This window comes from Mycteria americana, chromosome 13 (assembly GCF_035582795.1).
Source record: "Mycteria americana isolate JAX WOST 10 ecotype Jacksonville Zoo and Gardens chromosome 13, USCA_MyAme_1.0, whole genome shotgun sequence".
Classification (NCBI taxonomy): domain Eukaryota; kingdom Metazoa; phylum Chordata; class Aves; order Ciconiiformes; family Ciconiidae; genus Mycteria; species Mycteria americana.
This window is the reverse complement of record NC_134377.1, coordinates 3,961,254-3,983,922: the sequence shown is the minus strand read 5'-3', so window position 1 is coordinate 3,983,922 and position 22,669 is coordinate 3,961,254. Positions and strand designations below refer to the sequence as shown.

The window sequence follows — 22,669 nt, the reverse complement described above, 5'->3', positions numbered from 1 at the left end:
GAGAGTCACAAAACTGCATATACAATAAACGAGGCTGGCTGTGCTCATCTTGAATCGTGTCACTGGGGAAAATTGTCCCACAGAAGGGAAGCGCAAACCAAGTGTACGACCACTACAAAACAAGCATATTCCATTTTCCCTTTAGAGGCCTCTCATCTGGAACAGTACGGGCAAGAGGAACAGTTCATATTGTTTGTGGCCCATTGCTAGCAGTAGTCTGCCATCTGCTGATCTACGCAGCTGTGTTTATAGCCTTCAAGGTATAGCACTCATCCATCTTTTCTCACAGCCCACTCTTATTTCAGTGTACGCTGGTACATGAGAATATGAAATGCAGTGTCCACTCATCTATGCTACAGTCAAGCAGAAGCCAAAGCCAAAACCACAGGATATCAAAGTGCAGCTGACCATTACATTAAGATGCTTGGATCTCTGTCAAAAAGCCATTCCCTAGACTTACAGCTTTGAATCATGACAAAAAAAAAGACAGTTTACTCTAATGAAGCTTCCTGCAACCAACAGAAAGTGGTTCTTGATACAGGCCAGCAAACTGCTGCCTCTCTGAGTACTGCTCAAGCTGCTGAGGAGTTCCATAATCCTGCACAGTTAACCCCTTCTTCCTATGCAGGCAGTCCCTACATTTGTGATGTGCAATTGTTTACTTCCCCCTGCTGAGAGCTAGCATTCTTCCACCAATTCTTCCTGTGCACGGGTACTGACAGAGCATGCGGTAACTCCATGCGCTTCTTGTGGCCAGCTGTACAATTCCATTATGCGAATGACAACGCTGATAATTAGAAGTGTTTATCAAGTAACCACAGAGGAACAGGGCTGTCCTCCATGACCAAGCTGCGCTCTTCATCCTTGTGGGACTATATAACGTATAACGTGCCTATCTGTTACCTTTGCTACAACTGTCTTCGTAGGTATCCAAGACACTGGCTTACAGTCAGTATTTTTCTAGAAGATGACTGACTTTCATAGAATGTTGACAAAATAAGGGGTTTGGCATTTGAGATTTGGCATTTAACATCTGGAAATTAGCTTTGAAAAACCAGCCTGTTTCTCCCTCCTTTTCTAAAGAAATTCACTTTTGAAAGATGAGAGCTTCAGCTAGAAAAATAGAAGGTCATGTCTGGTCCATGTCCAGGTCATACGCAGAAAAGAAGTTTCTAGGGGACCTATTATAAAGTTGGTGTTTTCTCAGAATCTTTTTCAAGAAAAAAGAAGAAAACTCACAGAAAATCATAAATCAAGATGGCTTTTGAGTACCTACCAGCAATGTAAAGTTTAGAAGGAAGGGAGAATAGAATGAAGTACTAAAACTTCAAAACTGTTTGACTTTCACATAGGAATACGGTATCACAGATTTTTCACTCACAACGACTTTCAACAAATTGAATTCAAGGACAAAATTATGTGGAATTCATCTGAAAGTAAAAATTGGAGAGAAAACAAAAATGGGAGTGAGAGCAGAAATTTTAGAGCAAAGAAACCAAAGCAGGTCAACAAGCAGAGAAGTCCTGAGAGAGAGGGATCAGCTGGGAAGACTGAAAAGCTTGTCCCGTTTGTCCATATTCCTTATGCAGCCTAAGCAGTAACACCATTCATTCCACCAGCCAAGTGACTTCATCTTACACTTGAGTAACCAGCCACATTTGGAAGGAGATGATGTTTTACTTTAACATATCTATGAAGAACTAATTCCCATGTCTTTGATCAGCCTTAAGGTTCCAGCTGGGATTCAACCAGGTGTTTCCTGGGGAATAAAACTCTAACCTACCAAGTGACTGTCAAGCACACAGCAAAAAGCTCTCAGAGTGTAAAACCTATTATTTGTGACTCAGACTGCATTTAAACTGGCACCTCTGAAGTTCATCAAAATTATTTTCTCAAAAATGTCAAAACCAATTCACAATTTGCCAAAACCAAAACAAATTTAGTAATGCTTTTGATGACCCTGATAACACTTTTCAAGAAAATATTATGGTCAACATTTTCCAGATATCCTGTCTCCCAGTTGCTAGCACTTTAAAAATAACAAAGATCTAGAATTTATTTTTATTGTAATGAAGTTATTTTACTCCTTTCTTACTACAAATATGATACGCTATTTCCTATATTCATTTTGATTTTTTTTAGGGGGTAATAACAGTGACAACATCACTATAACAACAAATAAGTGGGAACCAGCCAGGAATAGATTTAGAGAGAAATTAGGAAAAGGTTCCCTAACCATCAGATAGATGAGGTTCTCTAACAGCTTTCCAGTTCCGGAGTGATGACAAAATGGCATAACTGTTTGTTAAAGGAAGTTAGTAAATTTACTGAAGACACTGTATGACGTTGACATCAGGTGCCTGAACTTGATGATGTGGGTTCACACAGCTAGAGCAAACGCCTGATGATTCTTCTTTACAGCCATGCCATGGGTCTGGTATTTGATCCTGGGCATCTCACTTCACTTTTGTATGGTTCCTTGTTTCATAGGGATCTTGGAGAGCTTCATTGGGTAATTCTGTAAGCAGGCTAGGACTCCTCAAGTATAAGCAAGGTGGGAGAAAAACAGATTTATTTACATACATAGAAAGATCCTTGACTAGTGCTGACAGTTGTTAATCACCACCTCTGTTATGTTTTCCCTCCCATTAGAAAACATGGTCCTCGACAGAATTTAGTCAGAATTTATTGAATAATATTTTGAGGGGAGAGAGAGAGGGAGAGAGAAGGTGACAGAAAATGTTGCAGTCACTTGCAACTGTTAAAATGTGTCTTGCTGGCAGCTTCATTTGGAGGAAAAATATAATCTCCAGTAAAAGTGATTTATCACAATGACACATCTCAATGCAGAGCTCAGCAAGAGCCACTTAATACACGCACAAAAATGAGAATGAGAGGCAGAACACTGAAGAGAATAAAAAACCTGCATTTCTGATACCTTCAGAAATGACAGTCCTCTTCTCCTCCATTCCCCACAAAAAAGGTAGCTTTCTCACCAGGCTCCCAATCCAATCCTCTGTCAATTGCACATTATCCATTCATCTGAATTTTTTTCATTGCAAATGGCTTATTCTTTTATGTTTGTTTTTTATTCAGAGTAAGTTAAAAAAAATTTGTATCACATAAAAATTTTAAGAAAAAAATACCAAATATTCTAAAGTTTAGGTTTCTAATTAAATAAAAACATCTGGCTACCATTTTTTCCAAAAAAATTAATATTCTTAAACCAAAACTGACTTTTTCTTTTAGCATTTTCATTTCATCAAAAAGCATTTTTCTTTAGAAAAAAAAAGGATAGAAAGCTTTTGATGAGACATTTTTACATAAAACAAATGAATTAGTAAGTCCTTACAAACTTCCTGGTTAACACTGTATTTGTCATGATAGCGATAAGAGAATTCTGGTCTGTCTGTTCTAAAAACACAAGCTTTGCTCTCCCATGTAACAGCCAATATTCACGAGGTGTTAGCAGAGGAGGACCAGGCACGGCTGAAGAGGTCTGATGGCATGCAGAAGGCCGAGGCACACATACCCACAGCTCTGCACCCCTTCACACGCTATCTTCTGGTCACACAAGTCTAGTCATGCTGTTCCCATCTAAAGGCAGCAAGGATAACGATGTACAAGGATTACTAACTTTTCCTCTTCTCAGCACCTAGCACTTGGACAGAAAGTACAATCTTTCCTTATGACATTGTCCAGGCTCACAAAAGAGGACATTCCTAGTTCAGAGGGCGGCACAGTTAATGCAGTATATATCTCCCGATTCTGTGACCTGTTTGGTGCACAGACAGGACTGTTAGAGTGCTAAAATGAACTAGAAATGCGAGATGAAAGCATACTCACAGCTCCTTTCCCCTCTGTGAAGGGGTTCATTAAAATATTTTTCAATGCAAGATGAAAACTGGGCAGATGACCACTCAGATTTAAGTCATCAGATACTGTCAAGGCTTCTTAACAGGAAAAAGCCGCAGGTGTAGCATTTATAAGCTCGGCATCTTGCCAGCACCGAGATTCACTAGTGTCCAACTATCTGCTAAAGAATGGCTCCATTCGCTCACCTGCAGCATAATCCTTACAACAAGGCCAGCTATTCAGTCTTGTGCCCTAAGCAAAATCCTATAAAGGAAGACAGCTTTATTTGGCATCGGTTGCTATGGCTATCAGTGCATCTTGCTTTTAAATTAGCTCAGGTATGGTTTAAACAGTAGAAATAAGGGATGTTGTGGAATTTTAGAAAGCCTGAGGACACAGTTCCCTCCAGAGATCAAATTTACAGACATTATATTCTACAGCATTTCCTGAAAAAAATTCCCAATAGGCACAAACTCTGTTACTAGTTGCATTGGGATAAAATTACAGTAATTCCACTACCTTAAAAGTTCTTCTCAATTTAAATCACCAAAAAGATAGAGATTTATGCAGCCTTGGTTCCAGATTTTCAGTTCTGTCAAAAAAAGCTGGGGAAAGAATAAAAATAGCAGTGAAGCTATGCAGTGAACATTGTCTCTGTCTACTACTCTACAGAGTACCCTAGTATAAAACAACAGAACCAGCAATAAGCAATCGCAGAGCAGCAGAGTTTGTGGGAATTAAGTAAAACAAAGTACACGCATTAAACAAGGAACTCAGTTAACTGCCAAAAAAAGCTTCTATTTGAATACTGCATAGTAAACACTTTTAATATAGTAATACACATTTATTTCTTCAAATAAATCATAAGTGACCAATAGCAAAATAAAGATCAATGAAGACTTTAATGGTAAGCAACTGAAAATGACTGCAGTTGTATCTTTTGCTGCCTTGTATACAAAATACCAAAAGAATTGCCCAACAGATGCAAAAATAAACAAACTAACAAATGATTAAACAGCTCCCTGGCTGGGCTTTGTCTGCCAAATCTCTGCCTGGAGAGGACTTTTATGTCCATGTAATGAACCCTCAAAATTACGGCCTTACAAAGGAAACAGCTGCTTAACCATAACGGTAACTACCCTGGTCAGACTGCAGGGCACCCAACCTTGAGGCTGTGGCTCAGGGCACCCGTCTCGTGCAACACGCAACGACACAGAGATGGAACTGAATTAGTGTCATTGCACAGAGCTTGTAGCTGACTCATCTGTATTGTTTGTCACAAGACAGGTTGAGTAACAGGACGAAGCAGTGTGTTTGGCTTACTGTGTGGCAGGCCTCCCCAAGAAGGATTAAAGGCTCAGAGTGTGCTTGATACAGGCCATGTGGCACCATCATAAGGTGGTGTGGGATATCAGAAGTGACCCGTTGTGGCCCAGCTCACACATCCTACAGCTTGTGGCAGTTTTTAGCCTACACCAAGAGTTAGTGGGGGCACAGTTCTTCTCCCACTGCCCTCTGAAGCTCACCCAAAAGCCACGTTAAGACAACACCTTAGGCTCCAAAAGCAAAGAGGTACTCCCTAAGACCTGCAGGATTAAGGCTGAAATTATCATTATTGCACTTCTGTCATCCCAACAGCCTATGGACCTTAAAGCAACTCTGGGTGCACTGCTGTTCATCTTACTGATGAGTCTCATTGATCTCCACAGAAGGTGGTGCAGGCCCACCTGCTTCAGTAGAACTGGTTATATGAAGAGAGAGCAGAGTGTGTCCTATTGTAAGTACAATGTGTCCTTCTCTAGCAGACATCATAGTTGGGGCAAACACAGATAAAAACTAGTTGAGTGTCTTTCTCACTGTCATCTGGCAACTTGGGAGCAGTCAAACCTAGAAAGCAGGAATCCTGACTCTCAGTTTTCTATTCTAGCTACTAGAAAAAACATTGCTTTCCACAAGTGCTATTTTCCATATTTATCTTGATTGCCTATATAACTACGAATACTCACAAACACAACACTCCCTAAATTCTTCTTATGCTCATGTTATCCGATAGATGGAGGCTGAGATTCCCATTACCACAAGATCCTGCCCTAAGCGGAGGAAGCCACTGAACTGAAACTGGCAAGTGCTCTAGCTTGCACAGAAATTAGCATTTTGACACATATATACCTTAGATAAAATAATCAACTATTTACTCAGCAGCTGACAAAGGGTACCACTTGCTAACAACATCTGCCCTGTAATTCCATTCTGGCACAACCATTTTTGGTTCAGTGATCTGCTGTGTTAACTGCACAGCACCACCTATGGAGTGCATCCACAGTGCGCAGAAAGTGTTTATGTATAAACAGCTCGTTGCAGCTAAAAGAGTACTCGGGCTGTAAAAGTTGCTACAATACTCATATGCACAATAGGGTGCTTTTAAACGTGTCATCTTCAAATACATTTTCTGACAGAAAGTGATTGCTGATATGATACTAGATAATTTCTGTATGAATGGAGTTAAACACGGCTTGTAAGAGACCAGGACAGCAGTGTTTCAAGAAGCAGACAACAGATTAGAGACAAGTGACAAGGCTGGTCTCGGCAGCTGCAATTAACTGTCTTTCCTTCAGTCTCTCCTGCATGGTTCTAAGAAAGGCTACGTTTTCCTCCTGCTGATGAAGGTTGATTAGCAGTCAGGTGGGGAGAGGCTCTGGGGATGGCATGACGCATTAATTAAATCACTTCTACCAGCTAAGTGATGACACTTTGATTTATAGCAGAGCTCATTCAACTAGACACTGGCATTTCCTGGGCACCAAGATGAGGAAAAGCCAAGCTGGGAAGCAAGTGGAAGAAGATGGGATGTGCGCATAAAGGGAAAAGAACAAACTGTGAAGTCAATACCTGCAGCTGACAGAGACTATTTTCGAAACAGAGCGCTTGCAGGAGCAGTAGGAATGACCATGAAACATGAGCTGAAAATAATTTCATTCACGTTGCTTATACAGAGAATATGTCGTTTTGTCTGCATCTATAAGAAAAGCTCCTTTAGGATAGAGTCTTGTAAAAATCTCTCAAATTAAATGTAATACGAATTATTTCATAAGGCACATTTCAACCTGACATACTCACTTTGTGACTATAGACATGCATCAGTGCTATCTTCAGGCACAACAGCAGCAATCTCAGAAAGAGAAGGTAGAAATCTCCAGAAGGCAGAGCAGGACAGCAATCCAGGGTCCAGTTTTAGATGCTATGCCCCAGCCCGCTCCTGCTGCATTATCTGACAAGCCTGATGTCTCCTAAACACTATGTTTCAATTTCTCCCTCTGCCAAAGGGCGATAATGTTATTTCACCAACCTTTGTAAAGGGTTACCTTTATCCAACTTTATCTATTTTGTTTAGGATTTTGACATTTGAAAAGGCTAACTTAAACCATCTTCCTATCAGAAAGCTTCTCTATTGGTGACAAGTCTACATATTCTTCCTTCTGAACTCTGTGGTCAAAATCACAAACCTGTACAAAGGAGAAAATACTTCTACACCCTGGAATCCGAAATAGGTCAAAGCATGATTATCATTACCATAATATTTCACTCCCTGTTCTGAGTCAACCATGCTTTGGTAATTCTTAGACTACTTTTTTCTTTGAAAGCCTAAAGCAAGCATTTTAGAATACTTAGGATCTAAAACATGCCACTTACTGTACAGGCCAGCGGTAATTTTTAGTAAGACATATCTTTATATTTTTGAACACAAAGGACGTTTGTTTGCTCACAACATTGTGTGGGGTGAACATTTGTTTTTTTAATAAAAGCTCTTTAAAATATATGCAAATTTTTAGCAAATTCTTGCTAAATTCTTGCAAAATTATTCCATTTTGGACCTCAAATTACACCAGGCTCAGTCTAGCTTCATACCTGAAGAAGTATGAAGGTTTGATGTTTTTAAGGAAAACATCAAACAACAAAGTTGATTCAGAGGATGTATTCCTTTTAGTCAGTATTACTATCTTTCTAGTTAACCTGTGGTTGCTACAGCAGACAGTGGCCTCAGACACGACATGGTAGCTTCTTATAAAAAGATTTAATAAAAAAAGAAGTCTTATTCTCTAACCTTTCACTAAGCAACAAACAAAAACCCACAAACAAACCATGTCTACTGATACGGCTTCCCTAGCAGTGACCAGTAGCAAAATGACTGCTCTTATTGTAAATCCAAATTCTGATCAGTGAAAGATCTCATGAGCCTCCTTGCTTGGTGCATGCATCAGGTACATTTGTTTTATCTTATTAACTTTGCTTATCTAAATTATATTTCTTCTTTCAGCTCAAAGCCTTGCTGTGTCTTCTATAAACAATTTCCACCTCTCTATCAATGCTTCAACTCACTTATAGGTGCGATTGCTGTTACACTTGATAATATCTTGAACTTTCTAGCATACCCTGTAGGACCTCCAAGTGCTTTATGGCTAATTTATTGTGATAGTCAGATTTGAGAAACCCTTTCCAGAAGCAGCAGCAACACAGAAATTTGGGTCATAAAGGAACTCTGTAGCAGACCAGTACATAGATCAGTGTTTAAGCAATATCATTTGTCCTTGTTAATGTTGTGTAATGTATTTGGATTCTTCTGCATCATCAGCTCTTAATAACAAAAGACTTTATTTAACACTGAATTTGGTAGGTAGCTAGGTGGGGGTGGGGAAAAAAGCTAGCTTACTTTTAAATAGAACCACATGCATCTCCTTTTCATCATTAGAATAAATTTCCAGAGAGGTGAGCAGAGGTTTAGCTGCATGACTCTCATTAATGTTAACTTTATTTCAGTAATGAGGTGAAAGTACAATCACTGGAGCTAATATAATCAGAGTGATGAGACAAAAGTCTGCTGCCGTAAATACTTCTGAAGAAGATGACAATGACAATACTGATAGGTAAGGAAAAATAGGTGTTAGTAGCAAAATGATGCAGTGAGGGTAAAGACCTTGCCTTTAGGTATAGTAGTAAAACTTAAAACTGACAGGAACTGTTGCACTGATGTGGATGTACTGACACTGGTCAGAGGACTGTACTGACACTGGTCAGAGGACTGTCTGGCAAGATACTAAGCACGCCAATACTCAGCTTTGCTAGTTCCTAGCAAAAACTGAGGAAGCAGGGGGCTAACAGTCCTGTGCCCTTAAAAGTCATTTAGGAAAGATAAGGAGGATCAACGTAGTAGCAAAAAAGGAATGTTGAGATAAAAGAAAACAGCAGGTGTAGAAAATCAAAAGCTATCGGTGACAGTCCCAGAAGACAATCCCAGTAATATATTGCACCAGAAAGACCTTATATAATGAAAAGTGTGAGAGCCATCATGCCATTGCACTCCATTACTTTAGCTAATAGAATGATCTGAACAGAACAAGGCTGGGAAGAATTCTATAGTAATTAGCAAACCTGTTAGTGCCCATTTTCTTCTGCACAACACATGAACAAAAGAAAAGTAGACACAGCTATTAAGGGAAACTGACAGGAAGGAAAAGTGGGAAGACAGACAATGAGTTAGGTACTTCTGCAGAAATAAAAATAATAATTACAATTTTTATTACAAAACCAGTATACGAGGATTTTTAGCTTTGCACTAAAAAAATACACTGCAATATTCTACTAAATATATAGCACAATCATCCACATCCAAGTACTACTAGTAGAGAAGGAACAGAGGAAACATAATGCATACAGCCACTCCATATAATTCTTGCAACATTCAGTACCCCCATAAGCAGCTCAGTATAACTTTATCCAGATACTATAAACATAGGGGTTTTTTTAAATCATGTGGAACTGATCCATTGCAAGCTGTTTGTACTGAATCCATGATTTTAACCTCATAGCTACAAATGAAGTGTATTTAAAATGACATGAACAAGATGTGCCCTTTTCACTTGATTTCAGTATCTTACTGACCCTTTGAAGACTGAAGCAGAATTGCTCTGAAATTGCTGATGCTTGGCACCGAAGCTAGGTGAAAAGCCCTCTCACTTTCTGGATTAAGACAAAGCATATTTGGTTTTGCCATCCTGGCTTGCTGCATTGTCCTAGTCATTGTTATTGCAGATATCCAACCATAGCAAGAAGAACCCTGATCAATATGTCTTTGTTGCGTAGACCTGAATTAACTACATCTCACTTTCCTTTGACAGCAACACAGATCACATGCAGCTGCTGCTTCCACTATGAGAAACACGAATTCTGGAAAGCATATTCATTATCTGGCTGTTAAAAGCAACGGAGCATGCAAGCCTCACCCTGCCTGGGCTACCTGAGAAATCAACATCTCTGTTTGATTAAGTGACTGCCAGCTAGTCACCTTCTCACTCTAACCTTGATGTGGCAGGACTGTGACAAGTGCATATAGTGTAACATCACAAAATGTTTCACTGATGCTCACAAATAGATAGCTTAATTTGTTTTAATAGCCTGGTCCCTTGCAGCATTTCCACTGCAAACTCTGGTTTTGAGGACAGAATGCATCAGCTCTTTATATGGAGCCTACCTGAAAGCCAGTTGGCAGGAAGCCAGGGAGAATCCTGATGAGGTCCAAAGCTCTCAGTCTTTACCCAACTTACAGCACTTAATAAATTCCAAAGGAATTCCACCCCACCCCAACACCATTTTTTTAGTTGTAGGACTAAGGATCAGAAAAATTGACTTTATAAAAATTACAGCTCCTTAACAGTTCTTCTGCAGCTAAGTATTACTTGTGCACCAAAAAAACCCTGAATTAATTTCCGTTTTATACACAGAAGCAACTAAGTCCTTATAGGGTGAAGTTTGATTTTTATTTCACTCGTCTTGCAGAAATAATGGCTGTCAGTCACCAGCTCCCCCAAAGTTTTCACAGCTCTCATAGTATTTGTTGCTTTTTTTCCAGTTGCAGCTGCTGGAGTAAGGTGGCCACATAGAAACCTCAGTTTTTACACAAGAAAGAAAAATGAAACCTCTACAGTTGTAAAGAGGAACTCAGAACTTTGAAACTTCATTAGTCCATCTTGAGATGATAAATAAGCATAGTTCTCACTTATTTTTAAATTTATTGTGGTGTTAGGAGTGGACCTGGTTTGTGATTGCTGAACACTTAAACAGTTAGAACTCTCAGCATTCAACACCCCTGTTTGGGTTCGTGTATCACCAGCAAATCATCTCACTTCCAACTGCAAAGCTTTTATAAATAGGAATATGCACAATACAGAGAGAACCCAGCTTGAATTTATAAACTAGCAGGGCAGGAAAAAAGCATGTTCAACACTGAGAACTAGTCTTCCCAGGTGTCACTAAGCAAAGGAGGAGATCATTGTTTATATATTTTTTTAAATTACTTTTCAGCATAGGGCTGGGCTTCCATACAGGGAGATGAAGGTTCATGAGCACAACTCATCTGGGCTCATTTTGAGATAATAACAAAATTTTAAGTAACTACTCAAGAAAAAAAAGTTCAACTGATGCTGGTGCTATTTTGGCATTACAACAAATTCTAAATATAAACTTTTCACAATGGAAGACTGAGATCAGATCGCATGTACACCTTTCTTTTTCATAAGTCATATTTCTCCTGCAAGCAAGCCTCATCTGCTGTTGGCAGCAAGCTAGGATACCATAATTAGGACAAATGCTTTCTTCAGCAACCTAGAGGTTTTCAGTAACTTTCAAATAGATTTAGAACTCTTGTTGCTGAAAAAGTAAATGTATACTTATCAAAGTAAAACCCATATATTTGAGATGCATTTGCCTAGTGGGATCCAGGTCCAGGATCTGAGTTCTTAGGGACAAATGCAACATAAGTGGGAAAATCCATACTCTGCTTCCTATCCCAGCTGACAGCACAGGTGCCGAGAAACACTAGTTTTGTCTCCTGAAGCTTTGGATGGGTACACATTTTAACATGCATTGCAACCATGACAGTATGAAATTTTGCATAAATACTCAAAGCACAGGTGGACTGAGACAATGGAAAGCTACAGCTAGCACCAGATTAAAGTGGGGGTGAAGAGAAATTGAGAATGGGAGAAAAGAGTAGAGAGATGCTCTCTTATCTCAAAAGCAAGGGGGAGTGCTACACTACCTCTCCCTACTTGGAAAAGCAACATTTCCTCTGGGAGGGAGAATTCCCACTATTCTATTTCAACCTTCAGTAACTACAGCCGAGACAGACCCAAGGCAAAGCAGGGGAAGGCAGGAAAGGTATAGGGGCCTGAGGAGAGGAAAGAAGGGGGGGGGGGGGGGGGGGGGGGAGAAACCAGAGCAGCCAGGCAGCTGAGAGAAGAAAAATGAGAGCAGGTTTAGGGACAGTGGGAGGTTAAAAAGCAGAACCACAGCGCTCTGCGGTGAGAGGCTGGGAAAAGGGAGGAGGAAAACAGGGCTCTGAGGGGCTGAACCGCTCCACTGTCCCACCGGGCGCGGGGGCGGCTGTGACCCCCGCCCCGCACAGCAAGCGGCCACAGTCCCGCGTACCAGGGACACAACAGGGCAGCAGTGAGGTCGAGGCTTAATCACACGTTAAAATACGGCCTTGTGCATGTTTAACCAAAAAAAAAAAAAAAAAGAAAAACCCCACCAAAACACACCAACCCCGCAGCAGGCTCGTTCAGCTGTAGTCAGTCAGTCAGGGGAAGCTTCTAAGCTAGTGTAAGTGTAAACCAAACTACTGCTGAAACAAAGCAGCACCTCGGCGTCGACACGCCTCACTGTGAGACCTCAACTGCCGAGACGCTGCCTTACCTCGTTTGTCCCTGTCAGAGCCACCACCGAGGAGCCACCGGGCGACACCGCTGCCCAGCGGGGGAGAGGACGCTCCAGACGAAGGCCGCGGTCCGGATATGGAGCTCCGTGAACGGCAGGAGACCGGTCGGAGAGCCACGACGCCCCGTCCCGTCCGAGAGCCTCGTCCCAGGGCCCGGTTCGTTTACCACCTCAGCTCCGGGTTCCCCTCGCCCCGGGCCGGGCACCTAATAGGGGCTAGGGAGTAGCGTGAGGGGAAAAAGGCGGGAAACGGGGCCGAACGGGGAGGCGGCGCGGGCTCACCCTGCGCCCTGGCGCCAGCCCTCCTCAGCGAGCCTCAGCCCTGCAGAAGCCCCGGCCTCGGCTCCGGAGCCTGACCCGGAGGGAAGAGCCTTCTTCACTGTTGTCAGAGTGCAGCTCCCCTGTGGCGTGAGGAGAGCTGCCATGACAGACCAGCACACAGCAGCAGTTGGGCAAATCTCTCCAATATCTTCCCCTGCTGTGAGGGTCAGATTTTTTTTTTAATTATTGTTATTATTTTAGTACAACAGTTGTCAATCAGGTTGCCCCAGTACCGTGGCTATTTTCCCACGTTAGCACCCATGACTGCCCAACAAGTTGAAAACCCAGGCAGCCCTCACAGGTAAGTTTATTTTGTGGGTTCGGATGGCCAGGCCGAAGCTGCAGGAGTAATTCTAGTCAGACGCTCCACCCGTTTTCCTGGAGCAATGTAATGACTTGTGTTCTGTACTTGTAGGTTTGCCTGCCTTTTGCCCAGTGAAATTCAGCTCTCAGGGCCATCTGCCAGCCCGGCTCCACGGCGAGGAGACCAGCTTTTATCCAAATGCTGTGGTAACCTCTGCTGGCTGATCCTCGCTGTTACACCGGCTGAGACATGCTACTAGAAGTAAGCTTGTAGGCTGACACAAGAAGTTGAGCAGACAAAAAAAGACATCAGACGAGGTATATTACATTTGCTTACTCATACTTCTGTATGCATTTGCTACTACAGAGGATTGGGATTTTTTAATTTAATGTGTATTTTTAAGGCTTCAGCAATTTAGATAAATTAGGACCCTGTTCATCCATGTATGAACATGTTTATTTCCTCAGCACAACTTTTATTACTAAGCAGCTCTGTAACTGTAGTTTGCAAATAATCTACATTTTTCAGTTTGCAGGTGTAGACACAGCATACCTAGTGTCACGTTACACAGCTGATAGATGCATTTTTATGCACATGACAACGTCAGTAGCTTAGGATGCTGGAGTGGTTGCGCACCCGTGACACACTCAACCTTAACCAACTTCTTCAAAGTGATTTTTTTTTTCTGGGTGTAAGACAGGTATTATTCATATGAATAGGTACATTAAAGGCTCCAGGTGAGGACATGGTCAGAAGTCATAGGAACTACAAATGCAGAGTTGTCTTCTTGCTCTGAGGAGTTTAAAATCTAAACAAATTTTGTGCAGGACAGGAACAGAACGCAGACAATTGACATATGATTCCCATTCACCTTGATTCCTATTAGTGTGCCTTACTCTGTAGGTGCATGCAGAGACAGACATAAAACATAGTAGATAAGTGAGAGCTGGTTTTTAGTGGAAGCTTCCATTAAACTGGCAAGAAATCAGGTGCTAATCCTCATTTCAACCATTAATAGTAGAAACAGATTGATTGTAATCTCACAGGTGAAGTAACACCTGCCTCCCATTCCATTTGCAACTATAGCTTGTGGTCTTCTGTCCCCTTAATTGAAATACATACTAGACAAGCTTCTATGAGGCAAGCTTTTCAGCCAGAATTAGTTTCTTACTTTTCTCTACTCTGCAACTTTGTGTTATTTCACCATAGGCAAAACAGCAGACCACAGCAACAAACACACTTCAATCTGAAAGCATCCTGAGAATTCTTGCTTAAGACCTATACTTATAATCTACTAAGAACCATGATTTTAAGAAAAATCTGTGGCCATATGACTGCCTCAAAAATTGAGAACATCATGTAGACAATATGCATGTTGCTACAAGTCAGACCTTATTTGACCAAAAATATTAGATAGAACTGCCTGTTTAATTAGACATGGATCAAAAATGAAGAACTAAGTACTTTCCCATCATTCCCTGCAGGTTTTGAAGTTGGCATTTTTCCCCTTCTGCATATAGTTAGTTGTTTGCCTCGGGTTGTAAGGAAGTGCAGAGGACTCTTATTAAAGCACCAATAATTTGCTGAACTCCCATCTTTTGTGGAACTTGCTGAGTTAGAGAATTCCTTTTCACCTCCCCCCCTCTCCTTGACTAGAATAACTGAAGAACAAATATCACATTACAGTATTAGGTTAAAGGAACTAGTGTGTTTGCAGTTTAAGTGACTAGCACAAGACAGAACAAATCCTAAAGCTCAAGCTTGTGCAGCTGAATGACAAGGGAAGTCAAAAAAGTGTTTGCTTTTTAAAAACATATCAGAACAAAGACTCATGTTTAGGATTTGCTGTGCTTAGTGCTTTATATTCCAAAGTTAACTACAGACATACTTTTTAGAAAGTTCTCCAAGTGATTAGAAGCCTGAACACTTACAGGAGATGGTGAAGAATTGCCACTACAGTGAGTGAGATTCTGAGACTGCAGAAACCGTGATCCCAACTCATCAACTGTTCAGTGTTGGCCTCAAGCCAGAAGTTTGCTTTTGCCTTCTCAGAACTTCAGCCCATCACAGTAAGAATTTTTATCCGATTCTGCATGTATCATCCCAATGGAGCAGTACAGCAGGTTCTTTCAAGGCCAATGGCTCAAGTTTAAATTCAGCTAAGATGGCAGTTACTGCTTTGCCCTTCTGCCATAGATTACTCTTTCCAAATTGGTACAGCCAAATACTATACCTGTTCCTCATTAGATGTCAGCTCTTACCATTTTTCACTAGCATTAATATTCTGGTAAACTACAGGAATCAAGGAGTACACAACCCATTCAATTATCCCCAGCATTGACCTCAGTGCAGATAAGCAGAACTAGTCACTCCATCAAATGCTCTCATTAAATCTGCTGCCAAACACAAGTCAACAACCTGAGTCTCTTAGCTGACAAATAGAAAGGAGATGCCAGACAGCCACTGACAACCACAGTCACCAGGCTTTTTTTGCAAGAGGGATGGACATCACTTAAACTACACAGAAGTATTACCAGTAAGCACAGATTTGTCATTTCTCACCATATCTTCACAGCATGAAGCAATCATTTGCATTCCTTTCCCTGCTCAATCCACTTTTGCAAAGGGCCAGATTTTTCTGTGCACCATTGAGAGAAGCGTGCTCTTTTCTCAGATTGAAATGAAATAGATTTCCTGTTTGCCTCTACTTGCTTGCCTTTATTACACGTATTCAAGTTAGTGTCCCTCTCCACTCCACTGCATTCTTCAGACTTACATTTTGGTACAGTTGCTTTGTAGTTCAAGGAAAGACAGGAGAACAGGCAGTATTTTGGAACACAGATAATTTTTTAATGATTTAACATAATAGTATAGACACTAGTTGAACAGCTCAACAACCAGGGAGGGAGGATGCCGTTTCTGCCCCATTGAATGGGCAATAGTCACAACGCTCTTCTGATCACATCCTGTTTTTCTAGAAGAGAAAGGGGCCAGGAATTCCTACTAATGTTGTCTGAATTAGGTTGGTTCTTATGATTTCTTACAATTACTGCTTCAAGCAGTGGTATCACCTGCTAAGAAATTAATACCAAGTTGAAAATGAAAGCAAGAGCAAGCCCTCAGTATCTTGATCTCAGCAGTCATGGTGCAAAAACATGAAGTGCTGGAATACATCTCAGCAGGAATGATATAATAGACCAACCTGCCCTGAGGAAAACAGTTATGAAGTGCTGGAACAGGGGTGAAGAATCTGTTTAACACTGAAAAGCAAAGTAACCTCTGCTACCCTCTGAAGACAGCATTTCACACTGCATCTTCACACTGTATCATGTCTGCTGCAGGAAGTTGCCATAGGATGGCAGCAAAGGGGAGACAGATTTTCAGCTGGATAAACCGCTAATGCTAAAGCTTTTAAGCTGTTGAAAAAACAAAATTTTCAAGAGAATCTGCTGACAGAACCATTATCTCACTTGATGACTTCTGGGAAAGAACAATGAAAACAATGCAAGTGGATTTTATCAGATGGCTGGTAACACTACTTCTTGTTTATATCATATGTAATTGCAATAGCATTCTACAGAACTTCTGCACCAGGATACTTCACCACTGTACTTGCTTGATTTTTTTTTAAAAAGCCTTTGTAGATTGTTTATTTCAGTCAGGGAATAGGACGTATCAGTTTAAACAAGCATACACAAAGTCAAAATCATGGAGGAGATGGATGGGGTAAAAAACAAGAGAAATGAGGCTCTGCATATAGAAAAGAACAGCCCAATTTTGTCTAGTGCTTGGACTTCACCCGGTGACTTGCAGGGGGAGCACAAATTTAGTCAGCTTTTTACAGGCTCTCTACCCATCTTTTCTGTGTTGAGTGGCCTTAAGAGGGAGACAGTTTAAAATGCAACCTTAGAAAGCTAGGAGAAATTGTAGGAGAACCAACCCTGTTCTAGTGCCACTCTGATCAGACCGAAATTCCAGAGTAGCAAGTATGTCAAACAGCAAATCAAAAACATGATGACTGTTTAACTGAACTCATGCAACACCGTTGTCCTCAAAGAAGGGCTTGTGCCATGTTCTGACACTCTAATTACTTCATGCACAAGGACATCATTAAACTGAAATCCTAGAACAACTCCACCCTTTTGCCTCCTGCACAACCAGGAGTGAAGTACATTTGAATTACCAAGGCCTGAACAAGTTCAAGCAAACAAATCTTCAGTGCTTTGTCAGAAAGTGGACTAGCAGAGAGCTGTTTACAAGACTAAGACTCCTTCCTCTTTGAGGAAACTGTTGCAGAGTATTGAGGAAAGTGTTTACAGACTATAAACATCCCATCCTAGGCAGATCCCTGCTCTTCTCTGGTGCTATGGGACTTTGACAGAATAACAACTCCATTGGAGTTCTGAATGCTTTAAACTCACTAAGAGGAACATAAGCACTATAGTGACGAATCCCAATACAATTTCTTTAGACTAAAGAGGAAAAAAAACCAACCCATTTTAGTCAGGATCTAAACTATCCTTTCTACCTGACATAATAAAACACGGACTGAAAGGCATCAACAACTAGCTATGCAAAGCATCAATACTTTCAGCTAGTAATCCATATAAAACGAATAAATAATTCATAATTACATATGTCATGTACACCATGCATGTCAAGAAGTGCTCCAGAGAGAGAAGCACAACAGGCATGCTTTCCTCTCTAAAAGCAAAAATCCTCTAATTATTACTGTCGCTCTGGAAAGTCTCTGGACTGCAGAGACACAATTGAACCTCCATGTACAGCTGCAAAGCTACATTAGATATTTTTCGTATGGTGTTTTATAGCCTAGATCGACTCTGTGCATCCTAAAATTTAGAGGAAGTATTCAAAGAATGTACTAGTACTCTAGTACAGTACTAGTACTCTAGCACTCTAAAGCAGGTGCATAACAAACTGAAGAAAGCAAGATTCAATCCCAGAGAACTTAAGTCCCTTACACTGTACACCTCTGGGTTTGTCCCCAGAAACAACATAAGCCATTTACACCGAGGCTCTTGTAATGCAACAGCTGTTGTCTTGCTCTTTGGATTCTAGTCTCCAGCTCCTTCCCTTTGTTGCTTAGATCACAGAGCTTTCAAACAGGCAGAAGCTCTGGGGGATATTCGCCATAGCAGTATTTTGCAATTGGATCTCTATAAGTGTTTTCATGCTGCACGCTCTGTCAGGAAGAGGAGGAGAAGCTTTAACAATACACACATATTGAAACAATACATCCCTTCACTGAGGGCCAAAACCCAGAGCACTTATACGTATGCAAAAAATTTCCCAAATTCTTCTACACATTAGAGTATCATCTGGAGTCAAACAACACTGCACTCCCAACATATAAAAGACAGTTGCTATATTATAGCACTTTAACGTTGAACGATACCCAGAACCTCCTTTTCAGGAGACTACCCAAGTAGGTGGGAACAGATTCAATGTCCAAAAAAAATTATATATGCTTAGGCAGTATCATCAAATGTCCTAAGCAAGCAAGGCATAATAAAGTTGCTACTTGAGATGTGTGTGTTTTTCTTGATAAAACTAGAGTTCAGATACTATGGGTAAAAAAAAACCAACTTTGGAGACATTTGGAACTGTGTCCTTTGTTTGCAACCCATCCCTATCGCTATATTAAATACTCAAGCTGCATGACATCTCCAACAGCACTTTCTAAGAGGGCCGATGCTTGCTTAGACCAAAACTTCTAATAAAGTCATATGGGTAAGAGAAGCTCACCTCTGTTCTTAAAAAGCAAAAAAAGTTACCAAAAAATTAATTTTTGAGTTACTATGCAGATGATTGTCAGCATATGGCGAGTCTAAAAATGTACCATAAAGTAAATAGCATTCTGAAGCTACTGGGAACAACTCTCACTGTTCTCATCCTTACGAGATCTTCACTGGTCATTGAACTCAGCTAGTCTCTTTTTAGTTACGTACCTCTTTTCTAAAGAGAGTGTACAATTCGTCCTGCTCTAAATATGCACTTTGCCCTTTATTTACTGCTGATGTTACTATGTCACCTTACAAATCAGAGGATTGCCTTCAGATTAGCTCTCACCTATAGCTTCAGGATTTATGAAAATGCCCATGTGCATGCAAGCACAACAGACCAGCCATTCATAGGACCAACCCCCATTTTCCAATGGCACTTTTTGGGTATTTTTCCATTTTTGAGCCCTGGCCACGTACTTGTGTCTTACCTGTGATGAAGTCCTACATTTCGCCAGACACAACTCAAAGCGATCTTCCACTGCCATGAAAAGGTTTTGGAAAGCGATAGCTGCCCGGTTCAAGAAACGTTCCAGAAGATGTTGCTAAAGTGGTTAGAAAAAAAGAAGACAAAACAAAAAAAAAACCACAAACACCATACTTCAACAAGGAGTAATCAAAGCTCACCTTAACCTACGCAGCTCAAGCATGAGAGGAACAGTAAGCAACTCCGCTTAGAATTTCTAGCAAGCACTGAAAGGTTACCACATCACAGAACCCCAGCAGTAGGAAGAGAATCTAGAGAAGCTAATGGAATACAGCAGCGATAATTGCAAAACTGATACTGGCTGGAATAGCTTTTCTGCAATCATTTCCCTTCAGCAAATGCAATTCCCCTGAAGTTGAAACATTTTGCAAGGCTCCCAGTATTTGCTCTCAAAGGTGGGAAGGATGGATTTTTTTAAAGCTTCGTTTATAGCTTGCCATATGGTCCTTGCAGGCTTTCCTCATCCTGCCAAGAACAGGAACTGTCCCCTCTAAGGGAAAAGCTCCTCACAAACAAGCACTTTAAGCCACAGTGGAACCCGCGAACACCTGAAAAGCAGGAGAAAGTCTATGCACCTTGTTGGGCTGCAGGCAACAGGAAACACAGTACTCATACACACTGCAGCAGCCATTGGGAAGGCAGCTGTCACAGCTGTACAGCTTTGCACTGGGCACGTTGACATTACAACAGCCATTTACCAGGAGGTCCTTCCTCTCACAGATGTAGCCTGAAAAACAAAAGCAGCAGTAACAACTGGCAAGATGTACTCCTTGGTACATTCTACAGAAATGCTATAGTAAGAATCACATGACTTAAGAACAGGTTTGTTTATCATTTAATAGATTATGATCCCCCTCAATTTGGCTGAAGTCCTAACTAGCAATTCTTTGAAATAACACTTAGACATAGAGCCGAGTTTTACTCCAACCTGGTGTTATCTGTACAACTATGACGTACCTACTCTAATATGCTGTATATACCATATGCGTCTTTCAATGCAGAATATTTAAGTTCTGATTTCTTTTTGACGTAATTCATTGTTGTGATTGGAAGGGGTGATTCCTTTCGGTGATCGGTGATGATTGTACTGGAGAAAACGATGATACATGTTCTTTTAACTGGTCTATGTCTGGATAACTCTATAGTTCAGTATGAAGAGACTTAGATTTATCCACACAGGATAGCTGTAATAGTCATTGTTGAGAGGAATCCTTAATAGTATAGAACCACAGTGTATGTCCCCATGGAAACTGTACTACCACAGTGTTAGACTGTGAAAAATATCCCTGATTTTAGAGACCTTAGTGAATCAGCAGTAAGCATAATTCAGGCAGTGCTACATTTAATATTGATGCAAATCACAGAAGATGTGGTGGTTTTTCTACAGCCTTGATTTCTGGTCAAGAAGGGTCCAGTGCCTGACCAACAGGCACACATGTGCATGGCAGGAAAGGCTCCATACACTTAAAACAAGTGGTGAATTTGAGAACCTGCAAGAGCTAACCTTGGGTTTACAGGGGTCAGATGAGCTTGTTAACTGTGACTGAGCACTAATTATACCAGTCCTGAGCTGCCTCCATACAAGGCCAGTCAGGTATCTTGGGGAGAGTAATCAGGGAAACCTGACAGTAGGAATACACTGCAGGGGGATACAAATAGCTCAGCAAGCACCCACACTAAATTGATCAGGAGTCGATGCTTGCATTCTGTGCAAAGGTAACTAGAGTTCTTTGAATCTAAGGTGGTCCTGGAAACAGTACAGCCACACTCATAAGGTACCATGCCGAGCTGAGTCCAGCTGGACCCAAGCCTGCTGTGCACAGAATCACATCAGCAGTGTCTGCAGCCACAGCAAAATCAATCCAGTCTGAGGATAAAATGCCAACAGCTGAGGTTATGCAATAAGAATGCCTTAATAAAGAGCAGTTGTTCCTTGAAAGTGCCATCAACAATCAGACAGGCAAAGCAGTAGTCAACACTGCAATACGCAGAATAAATGCTTAGTATCAAGTATACCCAGTTCATCTGTAATGAGGAGCTTCCCCTGCACAGAATTCCTGCACTGGTTACTCAGCTGACTGCTGTTTCCCGAACTGAATTTCACCTTCCACATGATCGGCTGCTCGTGCTCTTGCACTTGGAGGAGATTCCGATCTCTCACTGTCCTTTCTTCCTGCAAGGAAAGACAGCAATGCAACCAAACGTACAAGTTCCTTCTGCCATTCCAATCCACGTGCTTTTCCCACAATAAAAAACACCTAGTAGTTATAAATTCGAGTGTCAGTGGAGTAAGCAACATATTACTTGCAGTAGCTTTTGCTTTACAGAGCATGAAAGCAACGTAATCCAGTAAAACTGGGGTATGCAAGTTCACCGCAGGATCAGCTAATAGAGCTGAACTCGGTTATTACAACCACAAAAGTAGCGTGTATTCTATTACATAACCATAGGTACACATATTTCTCTTTTGTAAGTTCTTTGCTAGTGGAATTACAGTTCACAAGAGACATTACAACAGAATAACCAAGTCCCTTCGAGACTTTTTTTTCCCAGTTTTGGTTCAAAACACTGTTGCTGTCTAAATACATTATCAGACATGATGTTTTTTAACTCTTGTCTTTATTTAATAATTATGATGTAATTCTTACGGCAACATATCCCAGGAGTTCAGCGACAGCACTTGAAGAACAAAAGTTATCCTGGGATAAGGGGGGGGGTTATCCGCCCCCAGCGTGCCGGGACCGCACGTCCCGCCGGGGGGACGGGTGCTCCGGGAGGGCACTGACCTGCTTGAAGGTGCTGGTGAGGAAGTAGACGAGGGAAAGCCCGAAGACGACTCCGAGGACCCAGCGCTTCCTCAGCAGCCGCCGCCACAGCACCGCTCCCCAGGGCACCATGGCGGCGCGCCGGGCGGCCCGGCCCCGGGGCCGCGGGCTGGGCCCTCAGCCCCCCGCCGCCGCGCTCGCCCGCCGCAGGGAGGGAGAGGAACGGCGGGGGCAGCGCTGATCCGGGACCGGCATCACCGGCTCCGGCGGAGGGAGGGGCGGCGGGAGGGAGCGCGGACTGCGCCCGGCGGAGAGCCTCGGCGCGCTGCCCCAGGCGCTGCCACCGGGCCCGGCCTCCCTCCCGAGA

At 41.7% G+C, this 22,669-nt stretch overlaps 1 protein-coding gene across 1 annotated transcript; it reads right to left on the bottom strand.

Annotated features, from left to right (window-relative positions):
• Window positions 1–16,075: 16,075 nt before the first annotated feature.
• Window positions 16,076–22,578, bottom strand: SPRING1 (SREBF pathway regulator in golgi 1). Its single transcript, XM_075516661.1, has 5 exons — window positions 22,324–22,578; window positions 21,554–21,710; window positions 20,113–20,264; window positions 19,482–19,595; window positions 16,076–18,452 (listed from the first exon to the last, which is right to left on the bottom strand). Exons 1-5 carry the CDS (start codon window positions 22,432–22,434, stop codon window positions 18,369–18,371), a joined length of 618 nt encoding a protein of 205 aa, XP_075372776.1. The 5' UTR covers window positions 22,435–22,578; the 3' UTR covers window positions 16,076–18,368.
• Window positions 22,579–22,669: the final 91 nt, after the last annotated feature.

Excerpts from the sequence above, each read along its gene's own strand:
- SPRING1 (XM_075516661.1), bottom strand. The coding sequence starts at position 22,434 with ATGGTGCCCTGGGGAGCGGTGCTGTGGCGGCGGCTGCTGAGGAAGCGC. Across the intron at positions 21,711-22,323 it reads TCACCAGCACCTTCAAGCAG|GAAGAAAGGACAGTGAGAGA; the intron begins GTCAGTGCCCTC and ends CTTTCCTTGCAG. Across the intron at positions 18,453-19,481 it reads AATGTAGGACTTCATCACAG|AGCGTGCAGCATGAAAACAC; the intron begins GTAAGACACAAG and ends TCTTCCTGACAG.